The sequence below is a fragment of the Pseudophryne corroboree genome, chromosome 9, assembly GCF_028390025.1.
Source record: "Pseudophryne corroboree isolate aPseCor3 chromosome 9, aPseCor3.hap2, whole genome shotgun sequence".
NCBI lineage: Eukaryota > Metazoa > Chordata > Amphibia > Anura > Myobatrachidae > Pseudophryne > Pseudophryne corroboree.
In genome coordinates, this window is record NC_086452.1 from 155,545,398 (window position 1) to 155,561,240 (window position 15,843).

Sequence of the window (15,843 nt, forward strand, 5' to 3'; positions counted from 1 at the left end):
GATGTCCAAGGACACCATAAAATCCCCCTCTTCCAGATTCGCTATCACTGCTCTGAGTGACTCCATCTTGAACTTGAATTTTTGTATGTACAGGTTCAGAGATTTCAGATTTAGAATAGGTCTTACCGAGCCGTCCGGCTTCGGTACCACAAATAGCGTGGAGTAATACCCCTTTCCCTGTTGTAGAAGGGGTACCTTGACTATCACCTGCTGAGAATACAGCTTGTGAATGGCTTCCAATACCGTCGCCCTGTCGGAGGGAGACGTTGGCAAAGCAGACTTTAGGAACCGGCGAGGGGGAGACTTCTCGAATTCCAACCTGTAACCCTGAGATACTACCTGCAGGATCCAGGGGTCCACCTGCGAGTGAGCCCACTGTGCGCTGAAATTCTTGAGGCGACCCCCCCACCGCCCCTGAGTCCGCTTGTAAGGTCCCAGCGTCATGCTGAGGCCTTTGCAGAAGCCGGGGAGGACTTCTGCTCCTGGGAAGGGGCTGCTTGGTGCAGTCTCTTACCATTTCCTTTGCCTCGGGGCAAATATGAATGTCCTTTTGCTCGCTTGTTCTTATAGGAACGAAAGGACTGCGGCTGAAAAGACTGCGGCTTTTTCTGTTGGGAGGGGACTTGAGGTAAAAAGGTGGACTTCCCGGCTGTTGCCGTGGCTACCAAATCCGATAGACCGACCCCAAATAATTCCTCTCCTTTATACGGCAATACTTCCATATGCCGTTTGGAATCCGCATCGCCTGACCACTGTCGTGTCCATAGACTTCTTCTGGCAGATATGGACATCGCACTTACTCTTGATGCCAGAGTGCAGATATCTCTCTGTGCATCTCGCATATAAAGGAACGCATCCTTTAATTGCTCTATAGTCAATAAAATACTGTCCCTATCCAGGGTATCAATATTTTCAGTCAGGGAATCCGACCAAGCCACCCCAGCACTGCACATCCAGGCTGAGGCGATTGCTGGTCGCAGTATAACACCAGTATGTGTGTATATACTTTTTAGAGTATTTTCCAGCCTCCTATCAGCTGGATCCTTGAGGGCGGCCGTATCAGGAGACGGTAACGCCACTTGTTTCGATAAACGTGTGAGCGCCTTGTCCACCCTAGGGGGTGTTTCCCAGCGCGCCCTAACCTCTGGCGGGAAAGGGTATAATGCCAATAACTTCTTTGAAATTAGCAGTTTTTTATCAGGGGTAACCCACGCTTCATCACACACGTCATTCAATTCCTCTGATTCAGGAAAAACTACAGGTAGTTTTTTCAGACCCCACATAATACCCCTTTTTGTGGTACTTGCAGTATCAGAGATATGCAAAGCCTCCTTCATTGCCGTGATCATATAACGTGTGGCCCTACTGGAAAATACGTTTGTTTCTTCACCGTCGACACTGGATTCAGTGTCAGTGTCTGGGTCTGTGTCGACCGACTGAGGTAAAGGGCGTTTTACAGCCCCTGACGGTGTCTGAGACGCCTGGACAGGTACTAACTGGTTTGCCGGCTGTCTCATGTCGTCATCCGACTTTTGTAGCGTGCTGACACTATCCCGTAATTCCATAAACAAAGCCATCCATTCTGGTGTCGACTCCCTAGGGGGTGACATCACCATTACAGGCAATTGCTCCGCCTCCACGCCAACATCGTCCTCATACATGTCGACACACACGTACCGACACACAGCAGACACACAGGGAATGCTCTGATAGAAGACAGGACCCCACTAGCCCTTTGGGGAGACAGAGGGAGAGTTTGCCAGCACACACCCAAGCGCTATAAATATATATAGGGACAACCTTAAGTGTGTTCCCTTTATAGCAGCTCAAATATTATAAATATCGCCAATAAGTGCCCCCCCTCTCTGTTTTTACCCTGTTTCTGTAGTGCAGTGCAGGGGAGAGTCCTGGGAGCCTTCCTCGCAGCGGAGCTGGGCAGGAAAATGGCGCTGTGTGCTGAGGAGAATAGGCCCCGCCCCCTTTTCGGCGGGCTTCTTCTCCCGGTTTTTTTGGAACCTGGCAGGGGTTAAATACATCCATATAGCCCCAGGGGCTATATGTGATATATTTTAGCCAGAATAGGTATATTACATTGCTGCCCAGGGCGCCCCCCCCAGCGCCCTGCACCCTCAGTGACCGCTGGTGTGAAGTGTGCGGAGAGCAATGGCGCACAGCTGCAGTGCTGTGCGCTACCTCATGAAGACTGAGACGTCTTCTGCCGCCGGTTTCTGGACCTCTTCTCTATTCGGCATCTGCAAGGGGGTCGGCGGCGCGGCTCCGGTGACCCATCCAGGCTGTACCTATGATCGTCCCTCTGGAGCTAGTGTCCAGTAGCCTAAGAAGCAAATCCATCCTGCACGCAGGTGAGTTCACTTCTTCTCCCCTAAGTCCCTCGTTGCAGTGAGCCTGTTGCCAGCAGGACTCACTGAAAATAAAAAAACCTAACAAACTTTTTCTAAGCAGCTCTTTAGGAGAGCCACCTAGATTGCACCCTGCTCGGACGGGCACAAAAACCTAACTGAGGCTTGGAGGAGGGTCATAGGGGGAGGAGCCAGTACACACCACCTAGTGGTCAAACTTTTAAATTTTGTGCCCTGTCTCCTGCGGAGCCGCTATTCCCCATGGTCCTGACGGAGTCCCAGCATCCACTAGGACGTCAGAGAAATATAGATATAACAATGCACAGTAAAGACTGGATGTATATCACAGGGTACTTGTACTAAATAACCCTCACTAAATGCACTATTTCTTAAGTAACACTGTCAGCAGACATGTAGAATACTTAAGTGTCCTGTAAAATACACAGCGCTGACATGCAGGCGGCTTTACAGAGGAGGATTTGCCCAACTAGTCCCAGGATCAGCATGCTGCTGGGGTGAGCAATCCCCTGTGGCGGAGAAGGTTCGATCCCCTCAGGAGCTCAGTGTCCTGTCAGCGGAGATAGTGGCTCAGTCCCGCAGGGCGGACACTACTCCCCCCCTTAGTCCCACAAAGCAGGGAGGCTGTTGCCAGCAGCCTCCCTGTAAAATAATAAACTCTAAAAACAAACTTTTACCAGAGAAGCTCTGTAGAGCTCCCCTAGCTGTGACCGGCTCCTCCGGGCACATTTTCTAAACTGAGTCTGGTAGGAGGGGCATAGAGGGAGGAGCCAGCCCACACTCTCAAACTCTTAAAGTGCCAATGGCTCCTAGTGGACTCGTCTATACCCCATTGCACTAATGTGGACCCCAGCATCCTCTATGACGTAAGAGAAACATGTTTTAAAATGTGAAATAATCATTATGAAAAGGACATAAACTAACCTCTCCCCTCCGTTCCCCCCACTAGCACCAAGGTTAGGCCATAAATACTCTGCAGACAGAAACTAGGGAGACAGATTTCCTGCAACAAAAGAAGCTTGTGTTTTGGACGTTACTGCTCCTCTGTTCTCTACTAATTATTCATCTACCATATTACATAGCAGGATGCTACATGAGGTGACTGGAGATAATGCTAGCAGCATGGCTATTCCAAGGAGCGACTGGTAATAGATTTGGTCTTTTTTAGGTTCTATTTCTTTTCTATGGCTTTTGTACTGAAGGCAGACATAACTGTTCACATAACATTATTAGGTAGAAAGAGAGATAATACAACAGTCACCTGTGCTGCTCTTTGTTTGAGCTCCCAGTTCCTGTCCTTTAGGGCCTGGTCCATATCAAGCAGCTCAAGGTCTCTCTCCTCCAGCTCTCTCTTGCATGTTCTGCAATTGAAATAATAAAAAATATGTTAAACAGATTACAGGCGATGGACAAGCGAGATTTGTAGCTGTGGGACAGTCATGATAAAAACTAACTTTTAAGTAGACTTAATGCGTGCAATACATGTCGAGGCATAAAGGTAAAAATAAGACTTTACTTACCGATAATTCTATTTCTCGGAGTCCGTAGTGGATGCTGGGGTTCCTGAAAGGACCATGGGGGATAGCGGCTCCGCAGGAGACAGGGCACAAAAAGTAAAGCTTTAGGATCAGGTGGTGTGCACTGGCTCCTCCCCCTATGACCCTCCTCCAAGCCTCAGTTAGGATACTGTGCCCGGACGAGCGTACACAATAAGGAAGGATTTATGAATCCCGGGTAAGACTCATACCAGCCACACTAATCACACTGTACAACCTGTGATCTGAACCCAGTTAACAGTATGATAACAGCGGAGCCTCTGAAAGATGGCTCACAACAATAATAACCCGATTTTTGTAACTATGTACAAGTATTGCAGATAATCCGCACTTGGGATGGGCGCCCAGCATCCACTACGGACTCCGAGAAATAGAATTATCGGTAAGTAAATTCTTATTTTCTCTATCGTCCTAGTGGATGCTGGGGTTCCTGAAAGGACCATGGGGATTATACCAAAGCTCCCAAACGGGCGGGAGAGTGCGGATGACTCTGCAGCACCGAATGAGAGAACTCCAGGTCCTCCTTAGCCAGGTTATCAAATTTGTAGGATTTTACAAACGTGTTTGCCCCTGACTAAATAGCCGCTCGGCAAAGTTGTAAAGCCGAGACCCCTCGGGCAGCCGCCCAAGATGAGCCCACCTTCCTTGTGGAATGGGCATTTACATATTTTGGCTGTGGCAGGCCTGCCACAGAATGTGCAAGCTGAATTGTATTACACATCCAACTAGCAAAGTCTGCTTAGAAGCAAGAGCACCCAGTTTGTTGGGTGCATACAGGATAACAGCAAGTCCGTTTTCCTGACTCCAGCCGTCCTGGAACCTATATTTTCAGGGCCCTGACCACATCTAGCAACTTGGAGTCCTCCAAGTCCCTAGTAGGCGCAAGACACCACAATAAGCTGGTTCAGGTGAAACACTGACACCACCTTAGGGAGAGAACTGGGGACGAGTCCGCAGCTCTGCCCTGTCCGAATGGACAAACAGATATGGGCTTTTTTGAGAAAAAAAAACCCACCAATTTGACACTCGCCTGGTCCAGGCCAGGTCCAAGAGCATGTTCACTTTTCATGTGAGATGCTTCAAATCCACAGATTTGACTGGTTTTAAACCAATGTGTTTTGAGGAATCCCAGAACTACGTTGAGATCCCACAGTGCCACTGGAGGCACAAAAGGGGGTTGTATATGCAATACTCCCTTGACAAACTTCTGGACTTCAGGAACTGAAGCCAATTCTTTCTGGAAGAAAAATCGACAGGGCCGAAATTTGAACCTTAATGGACCCCAATTTGAGGCCCATAGACACTCCTGTTTGCAGGAAATGCAGGAATCGACCGAGTTGAAATTTCTTCGTGGGGCCTTCCTGGCCTCACACCACGCAACATATTTTCGCCACATGTGGTGATAATGTTGTGCGGTCACCTCCTTTCTGGCTTTGACCAGGGTAGGAATGACCTCTTCCTGAATGCCTTTTCCCTTAGGATCCGGCGTTCCACCGCCATGCCGTCAAACGCAGCTGCCATAAGTCCTCTGTGAGCATCTCTTGAAGTTCCGGGTACCAAGTCCTTCTTGGCCAATCCGGAGCCATGAGTATAGTTCTTACTCCTCTACGTCTTATAATTCTCAGTACCTTAGGTATGAAAAGCAGAGGATGGAACACATACACCGACTGGTACACCCACGGTGTTACCAGAACGTCCACAGCTATTGCCTGAGGGTCTCTTAACCTGGCGCAATGCCTGTCCCGTTTTTTGTTCAGACGGGACGCCATCATGTCCACCTTTGGTAATTCCCAACGGTTTACAATCATGTGGAAAACTTCCCCATGAAGTTCCCACTCTGCCGGGTGGAGGTCGTGCCTACTGAGGAAGTCTGCTTCCCAGTTTCCATTCCCGGAATGAAACACTGCTGACAGTGCTATCACATGATTTTCCGCCCAGCGAAAAGTCCTTGCAGTTTTTGCCACTGCCCTCCTGCTTCTTGTGCCGCCCTGTCTATTTACGTGGGCGACTGCCGTGATGTTTTATCCCACTGGATCAATACCGGCTGACCTTGAAGCAGAGGTCTTGCTAAGCTTAGAGCATTATAAATTTACCCTTAGCTATATTTATGTGGAGAAAAGTCTCCAGACTTGATCACACTCCCTGGAAATTTTTTCCTTGTGTGACTGCTCCCCAGCCTCTCGGGCTGGCCTCCGTGGTCACCAACATCCAAAACTGAATGCCGAATCTGCGGCCCTCTAGAAGATGAGCACTCTGTAACCACCACAGGAGAGACACCCTTGTCCTTGGATATAGGGTTATCCGCTGATGCATCTGAAGATGCGATCCGGACCATTTGTCCAGCAGATCCCACTGAAAAGTTCTTGCATGAAATCTGCCGACTGGAATTGCTTCGAAGGAAGTCACCATTTTTTTTTTTTTTTTACCATGGCCCTTGTGCAATGATGCACTGATTTTAGGAGGTTCCTGACTAGCTCGGATAACTCCCTGGCTTTCTCTTCCGGGAGAAACACCTTTTTCTGGACTGTGTCCAGAATCATCCCTAAGCACAGGAGACTTGTTGTCGGGATCAGCTGCGATTTTGGAATATTTAGAATCCACCCCTGCTGTTGTAACAGTATCCGAGATAGTGCTACTCCGACCTCCAACTGTTCCCTGGACTTTGCCCTTATCAGGAGATCGTCCAAGTAAGGGATAATTAAGACGCCTTTTCTTTGAAGAAGAACCATAATTTCGGCCATTACCTTGGTAAAGACCCGGGGTGCCGTGGACAATCCAAACGGCAGCGTCTGAAACTGATAGTGACAGTTCTGTACCACGAACCTGAGGTACCCTTAGTGATAAGGGCAAATTTGGGACATGGAGGTAAGCATCCCTGATGTCTCGGGACACCATATAGTCCCCTTCTTCCCGGTTCGTTATCACTGCTCTGAGTGACTCCATCTTGATTTGAACCTTTGTAAGTGTTCAAATTTTTTTAGATTTAGAATAGGTCTCACCTAGCCTTCTGGCTTCAGTACCACAATATAGTGTGGAATAATACCCCTTTTCTTGTTGTAGGAGGGGTAATTTAATTATCACCTGCTGGGAATACAGCTCGTGAATTGTTTCCCATACTGCCTCCTTGTCGGAGGGAGACCTTGGTAAAGCAGACTTCAGGAGCCTGCGCAGGGGAAACGTCTCGACATTCCAATCTGTACCCCTGGGATACTACTTGTAGGATCCAGGGGTCCTGTACGGTCTCAGCGTCATGCTGAGAGCTTGTCAGAAGCGGTGGAACGCTTCTGTTCCTGGGAATGGGCTGCCTGCTGCAGTCTTCTTCCCTTTCCTCTATCCCTGGGCAGATATGACTCTTATAGGGACGAAAGGACTGAAGCTGAAAAGACGGTGTCTTTTTCTGCAGAGATGTGACTTAGGGTAAAAAACGGTGGATTTTCCAGCAGTTGCCGTGGCCACCAGGTCCGATGGACCGACCCCAAATAACTCCTCTTCCTTTATACGGCAATACACCTTTGTGCCGTTTGGAATCTGCATCACCTGACCACTGTCGTGTCCATAAACATCTTCTGGCAGATATGGACATCGCACTTACTCTTGATGCCAGAGTGCAAATATCCCTCTGTGCATCTCGCATATATAGAAATGCATCCTTTAAATGCTCTATAGTCAATAAAATACTGTCCCTGTCAAGGGTATCAATATTTTTAGTCAGGGAATCCGACCAAGCCACCCCAGCTCTGCACATCCAGGCTGAGGCGATCGCTGGTCGCAGTATAACACCAGTATGTGTGTATATACTTTTTATGATATTTTCCAGCCTCCTGTCAGCTGGCTCCTTGAGGACGGCCCTATCTATAGACGGTACCGCCACTTGTTCTGATAAGCGTGTGAGCGCCTTATCCACCCTAAGGGGTGTTTCCCAACGCGCCCTAACTTCTGGCGGGAAAGGGTATACCGCCCATATTTTCTATCGGGGGGAACCCACGCATCATCACACACTTCATTTAATTTATCTGATTCAGGAAAAACTACGGTAGTTTTTTCACATCCCACATAATACCCTCTTTTGTGGTACTTGTAGTATCAGAAATATGTAACACCTCCTTCATTGCCCTTAACGTGTGGCCCTAATAAGGAATACGTTTGTTTATTCACCGTCGACACTGGATTCAGTGTCCCTGTCTGTGTCTGTGTCGACCGACTAAAGTAAACGGGCGTTTTAAAACCCCTGACGGTGTTTTTGAGACGTCTGGACCGGTACTAATTGTTTGTCGGCCGTCTCATGTCGTCAACCGACCTTGCCGCGTGTTGACATTATCACGTAATTCCCTAAATAAGCCATCCATTCCGGTGTCGACTCCCTAGAGAGTGACATCACCATTACAGGCAATTGCTCCGCCTCCTCACCAACATCGTCCTCATACATGTCGACACACACGTACCGACACACAGCACACACACAGGGAATGCTCTGATAGAGGACAGGACCTACTAGCCCTTTGGAGAGACAGAGGGAGAGTTTGCCAGCACACACCAAAAACGCTATAATTATATAGGGACAACCTTATATAAGTGTTTTCCCTTATAGCATCTTTTTTATATATTTCTAACGCCAAATTAGTGCCCCCCCTCTCTGTTTTAACCCTGTTTCTGTAGTGCAGTGCAGGGGAGAGCCTGGGAGCCTTCCCTCCAGCCTTTCTGTGAGGGAAAATGGCGCTGTGTGCTGAGGAGATAGGCCCCGCCCCTTTTTCGGCGGCCTCGTCTCCCGCTCTTAACGGATTCTGGCAGGGGTTAAATATCTCCATATAGCCCCCGGAGGCTATATGTGAAGTATTTTTAGCCAAAAATAGGTTTTCATTGCCTCCCAGGGCGCCCCCCTTCCAGCGCCCTGCACCCTCAGTGACTGCCGTGTGAAGTGTGCTGAGAGGAAATGGCACACAGCTGCAGTGCTGTGCGCTACCTTAAGAAGACTGAGGAGTCTTCATGCCGCCGATTCTGGACCTTCTTCTTGTTTCAGCATCTGCAAGGGGGCCGGCGGCGAGGCTCCGGTGACCATCCAGGCTGTACCTGTGATCGTCCCTCTGGAGCTAATGTCCAGTAGCCAAAGAAGCCAATCCATCCTGCACGCAGGTGAGTTCACTTCTTCTCCCCTAAGTCCCTCGTTGCAGTGATCCTGTTGCCAGCAGGACTCACTGTAAAATAAAAAACCTAATCTAAACTTTTCTAAGCAGCTCTTTAGGAGAGCCACCTAGATTGCACCCTTCTCGGCCGGGCACAAAAATCTAACTGAGGCTTGGAGGAGGGTCATAGGGGGAGGAGCCAGTGCACACCACCTGATCCTAAAGCTTTACTTTTTGTGCCCTGTCTCCTGCGGAGCCGCTATCCCCCATGGTCCTTTCAGGAACCCCAGCATCCACTAGGACGATAGAGAAAAACAAAATGGTTTTGTACTTTGCATGTACTCGGATGGCTAGACTGAAGCAGTCCCAAATACAAACCCTCATCACCCCAATTTATTGTAATGTCAATCATTTCAGTGCCACAAATCACAGGTCTATTATATAGCACATGCAGCACCAGCATGGTAAAAGACAGCCTTCCGCTCTGGTTCCTGGATTCAGGATAACAGACACTCACTAATCTCTCCTCAGCCAATCACCAACACTAAATATATGAAGAGGGACAGATACTTGCTTCCCTACTCTATGAAACACTGCAATGGCTGCGGCCTGCACTTACAGAGAACACACACATACCAGGTACATCTTTTCCCATCTATAGGATCTGCTCCCCACAAGTTTTAATGCAAAAGCAGCAGATGCAGTGCTGCCTCCACTGATTTCACTGCGCTATTCAGTTAGCTATCCTAAAGGTATTAAATACTCCCCCCGGACTAAAGGAAATAACTATAGGTATTATTAGAGGGGGAAATTCCAATGTAAATAAAACCAACTACAATACAAATGTTACAGCCTAACATACTGTATGTAAACAAAATAAATAATAAATGTTGTACAGGGTGATGGCAGAAAATTATAAGATTTGTTTTGTACATTTAATTTTCACTTTTTTTTTTTACATTTACAAGATACATTAGGGGTCATTCCGACCCGATCGTTCGCTGCAGTTTGTCGCAGCGCAGCGATCGGGTCGGAACTGCGCATGCACCGGCGCCGCAGTGCGCCGGCGCATGGCAGCTTTCGGTGCCTAGTGATCGCCTCTGAGACAGAGGCGGTCGCTGGGCGGGAGGGGGCTAAACGGCGGCGTTAAGCCGTTTAGGGGGAGCGGTCCGGCCAACGCAGGCATGGCCAGACCGTTGGGGGGGCGGATCGTGTCGGCTGCGTGACGTCGTGTCGGCTGGGAGTTACTCCTCAAATACAAAGACATCGCCGCTGTGCGATGCATTTGTATTTGTGCGGGGGGGGGGGGGGGAGGGCTGACTGACATGCGGGGCGGACTAGCTGGGCGTCCCCCCGCATGTCAGGGAACATGATCGTAGCTGTGCTAAATTTAGCACAGCTACGATCAACTCGGAATGACCCCCATTGTGTCATTTATTTTTTCTCCTTTATTTGCATTCCATTTGTAGGTCACATTATTCATTTTTCTATTCTGTAATATAAATTTATGAAGTTTAAAGTAATTGAAATTGAAAGGACCTCTTAAACGCATTAAAAAACACATTAGACCTTAAGTCCATAAAAGGGAGAAAGGGAATACACTGTACGGACAGCAATACTGAATAGTTGCATCTCTGGCAGAGAAAACAATAGTCTGCTATCACTGATGCAGCAGGGAGTTCAGATGACAGTTTGCGAGCAGTAGGAGGAGCAAACAAATTCTATTGTGTGAGTAGAAACTTTAATCCGCCCCAATAAGAAGAGTTTACACAAGTCACCTGTTCAAGTGAGTCACATGATCTTTCACAGACCCAAATTTTCAAAGCAATGCTTCCTGCCAGTACTCTCCCAGCTGCAACTATAACTAAGTGCTTAGTGGTCCCAGCTACATAGCTGAGCTGCTAGATGGTCCTTCACTGAAGAATGGTAATTCCTTTGCGAGAAGGATAGAAGTAGCTTTGGAACTTGCAAACCAATAAGGAATGTGTGTTATTGAGACACACTCAAATAAGTTAATGGTGCAAGAGGGTCACAATCATTCACTTTGGCATCACTTAAAAGCACTTTCCCACTAGCACTTTCCCTGTAACAACTGTAAGTAGCTAGTCTGTGGTCCCATTTAAACAGTAGAGTGGATATTGGGGACTAGACTTGCTGCCATCGGCAGAAGAGTAAAATATTTGGAACCAACTTTAATTTTTCTGCACCGCTGACATGAACGTTAGGAAAAGTGTTTTAACATAGCAAGAACCATGAAGAATAAAGATGTGGAACTTAAGACACTATCTACAACACCTATGGCATACACTACTGGCTGCCAGGCAAGAAAACTTCCTGCAAGGCTGTGGTTGTTTCACGGCAGGCAACCAGCATAGGCTTCCACACTCGTTTCACCTATCTGCTGAGCCTGCTACCATGGAGACAGGAAAGCTACTGGAGTAAAAGTACAACTGCTATTTTACAAACATACCAGTATATGAGAAGGTCATACATCCAACTTCTGCAAGTAGCTAATGGTTGTTATTGTAGTTTCTCACCGTAGTTCCTCTGTAAGGGCCTGTACCATCACTTGTTTCTCTTCTACGGACATATGGGTCTTTGTGAGTGTCTCTTGCAATTCTTCAACATGTTTCACATTGTCCTGCAATTCCTTCCTTAGCTGCTGCAGCTCCAGTTCCATTTCTCCTTTCTGCTTGAGATTGTTCTCAGCACTGAGAATTCGCTCTTGTAATACAGCCACTAAAAAGAGAAATGACTATACTGACGCATCTAGAAAATTTGGATTCACAATATTAACAGCCATAATTTAGATTGACACTCATGTACTAGAATTATATTACGGAACATGTCTTTGGTAAGAAGCTTAATGTAAAATCATTAAAGGATAATGGGCCTAATTCAGACCTGATCGCTGTGCTGCAAATTTGCAGAGGTCTGCGATCAGATGGTCGCTGCCTAGGGAGAGTGAAAACCTGCCCTGTGCAAGTGTGCGAATGCATGTGTACGCTGTGCGAAAACTTTGCCAGGCAGTGCACATCTGCAAATCCGTTCGCAACTAACACACCATCGAATGATTTTTCCATACTGTGCAGTCTGTGCGTAGCCCAGGACTTACTAATACAGTGCGATACAACAGGCTGATTGGGGCCGGAGCCAATGTCACACACCTTCCCAGAAACCGCTTGGGAACGCCGGCGTTTTTTCCTGACACTCCCATAAAACAGCCAGTTACCACCCACATATGTCCTCTTCCGGTCAAGCACCTTGCAAACGCCTTGCGATCGAAATTTTTGCACCATTATGTCACTGTTTGGCAGCACGCCTGCGCATTGCGGTGCATACGCAGTCATTCGATAATCGCCCGCTGTATGATTTTGCCCAACAGCGATCTGGTCTGAATCGGGCCCACTGCTTGATGTTTCACCTCAGGCCTTACCGAGCTGAGCTTTGTCATGCAGTTCCACTTGTGTTTTCTGCAAAGTAACTTCCAACTGGCTCAGTTTATTTCTCCTTGATTCCCCATCTACAGAGACAGACACCAGCTGTCCTTCTGCTTGGCTCAACCTTTCTGTGCAAAGGTGAAATTCATGTTTCACCTGACTAGAACACAAAATAGAGGGTATACTGTATAATATATAATATGGCATTAATATGAAAATACATCAGAGATATAGGAGGGAATGTAATAGGATGTGAGAATCAGGATTTGAGATTTTGTGAGAGTCCTCCTGTTTTATTTTAAAGTGGCAATCATTTACATGGCAAAACCAGGTTGATTGTGCCATGTAAATGATTGCTACTTTAGAAAAAAATATAGGAAAACTCTCACATCCTGATTTTCACGCCCTATTACATTCCCCCCAGTTTAATATCAGACATAAGCAGATTGGTACAGTCACATAGCACAGTAGTCATGTTACAGTATCTGCTACCATTAACATAATGCAAATATTGTTGCAGAGCCCACGTTTACCTCCAAAACCCCACATAAACATACAGCTTTTTATCCAGGCATTTGTACGTGTGGTGTGCATGTATAACATCATTCCCTGTCTGGGCTGGTCACATGATCTGCTGTAACACTCCTGTGCATACCACCAGTTAATAAAGTATGCATACATGGTTACATCTGCCAACAGTACAATAAAATGGCATTCTGTATTTAAATGCTTGCTTCAAGAAGTCTAGAAGTCTACTTCTTGTTGCCTCTGACCACTAAAGCACTGTACTAAAGTGTTAAATATATGAAACAGCAATTTAGGGTTTAGCAATGGGACTTCAGAGACCTTACAGCAGAACTCGGGGATAAGATATAATACATACAGTTTGCACAAAAGCCCTCACTCTTCTTAATCACGGCTCCTGGCATACCTTTTCTGCAACCTTCAATTCGAGTGAGGCGCTAACTGGCCTACTGCAGCATGCATGGAACAGCATGGCTTCTGTGGTGTAGTGCTCATTTATATAAACATATTGTAGCTTGTGTTCTGCACTAAGGTATTCTACAACAATATAAACCATAATTGCCCGGCATACTTCATGAAAATACCGTATATAGGGGGAGATGTATGAAGCAATGAAAAGAGTGGAGAAGTTGTCCATGACAACCAATCGGCTTTGAAGTTACATTTATCAAGTGCATGCAATAAAATCATACGTAGCAGCAGACTGGTTGCAATGGGCAACTTCTCCAGTGGCTCACTTCTCCACTCCTGTCACTGCTTCCTACATATACCCCATACTTACTTGAGAGTGTTGCTTAACTCATGAACTTGATGAGTTTTGCAAGCTAGCTCTTGATTGGCTGCCTGAAGTTTCCCCTCTGTGGCTCTCATCTCTAATAGAGAAGTTGACCTGTGTTTCTCAAGTTCAAATTCCAATTTAGACACCTACAGGGAGGAGGAATTGACCAGTTACAGCACATAACATTTATGACATATATGCTACCAGTATTGCAAAGCCATAAAAAGAATAATATTGATAAATACTGTACCAAAAGTTTTCTTTTTCACAACAAATGGGCAGAGGTTAAACGCAACAATGTACTTCCCTATCCACTGTTCTGAAATCCAGGTGGCTCATAGACAGCAACAGAACTCATATTAATTGTGGAGCATATACCAGTGGTGGATGGATTCTACATCCCAGTACAACATTGGATCCTGGATTCTTTTTGTTCTTTACAAGCCACTTTCTCAGCATCGTATAGGAGTGACAGTGTTGTATTCAGCCTCTGTTCAGTGAATTTCAACCCATCATTATCATTAAAGCTTTTGGGATAATATCTATAACTAATTCTATTTAGAACATGGTACACATTTAGTCTAAACCAGTGTTTCCCAAACTGTGTGCCGTGGCTCCCTGGGGTGCCTCGTGACACTTGCAGGGGTGCCCTGGGTTGGTGGTCCAAGACCAATTCAAATTATTTATGGTCAATGTAATAGGCAAAACCAGTGCTAGTGGCTTCTAATCATAAACTATGTGGCCAAGCAGAAGCAAATCTTGTCCCTCACCACATAACTGAACCTAAGGATGACACATAAGCACATTTTACTTAATGTAATACAGGTTGAGTATCCCATATCCAAATATTCCGAAATACGGAATATTCCGAAATACGGACTTTTTTGAGTGAGAGTGAGATAGTGAAACCTTTGTTTCTGATGGCTCAATGTACACAAACTTTGTTTAATACACAAAGTTATTCATAATACTGTATTAAATGACCTTCAGGCTGTGTATATAAGGTGTATATGAAACATAAATGAATTGTGTGAATGTAGACACACTTTGTTTAATGCAAAAAGTTATAAAAAATATTGGCTAAAATTACCTTTAGGGTATGTGTATAAGGTGTATATGTAACATAAATGCATTCTGTGCTTAGACTTAGGTCCCATCACCATGATATCTCATTATGGTATGCAATTATTCCAAAATACGGAAAAATCCCATATCCAAAATACCTCTGGTCCCAAGCATTTTGGATAAGGGATACTCAACTTGTATTTATTATTTCTAAATTTCTCAATAAGAAACTTTTGACCTAGGGGCGCCGTGAACAAAATTCTGATTCTCAAGGGCGCTGTGATTAAAAAAGTTTGGGAACCACTGGTCTAAACCATATCTTTCAGGTCCATAATTGAACTGAGCAATATAATTTTCAAATGGTGGCTGTAACTGTTTTTATAAGCACTCTGCTCACACTAGATATTACAGGTTGAGTATCCCTTATCCAAAATGCTTGGGACCAGAGGTATTTTGGATATCGGATTTTTCCGTATTTTGGAATAATTGCATTCCATAATGAGATATCATGGTGATGGGACCTAAATCTAAGCACAGAATGCATTTATGTTTTATATGCACCTTATACACACAGCCTGAAGGTCATTTTAGCCAATATTTTTTATAACTTTGTGCATTAAACAAAGTGTGTCTACATTCACACAATTCATTTATGTTTCATATACACCTTATATACACAGTCTGAAGGTCATTTAATACAATATTTTTAATAACTGTGTGTATTAAACAAAGTTTGTGTACATTGAGCCATCAGAAAACAAAAGTTTCACTATCTCACTCTCGCTCAAAAAAGTCCGTATTTCGGAATATTCCGTATTTCGGATATTTGGATATGGGATACTCAACCTGTAATACTATAGTAGTAATTCATAATGAACTCTTCTTATAGTAACCAACCACTTATTAGTATTATCCAGGGGACATACACTCTTAAATATATCATAACAAACCTGAAGCTCTCTCTTTCTAACCAAGTTTAAA

The 15,843-nt window shown here is 45.7% G+C and overlaps 1 protein-coding gene across 2 annotated transcripts in view; it reads right to left on the bottom strand.

Annotated features, from left to right (window-relative positions):
- The window catches only part of CCDC18 (coiled-coil domain containing 18), a 434,514-nt gene that overhangs the window by 97,987 nt on the left and 320,684 nt on the right, over positions 1-15,843 (bottom strand). For both annotated transcript variants that reach the window (XM_063939870.1, XM_063939871.1), the window contains exons 19-22: positions 13,801-13,943; positions 12,491-12,654; positions 11,592-11,793; positions 3,640-3,739 (exon numbers count right to left, since the gene is read on the bottom strand). In XM_063939870.1, the coding sequence (XP_063795940.1) occupies positions 3,640-3,739; positions 11,592-11,793; positions 12,491-12,654; positions 13,801-13,943 (609 nt within the window). The remainder of the gene's footprint in view (positions 1-3,639; positions 3,740-11,591; positions 11,794-12,490; positions 12,655-13,800; positions 13,944-15,843) is intronic.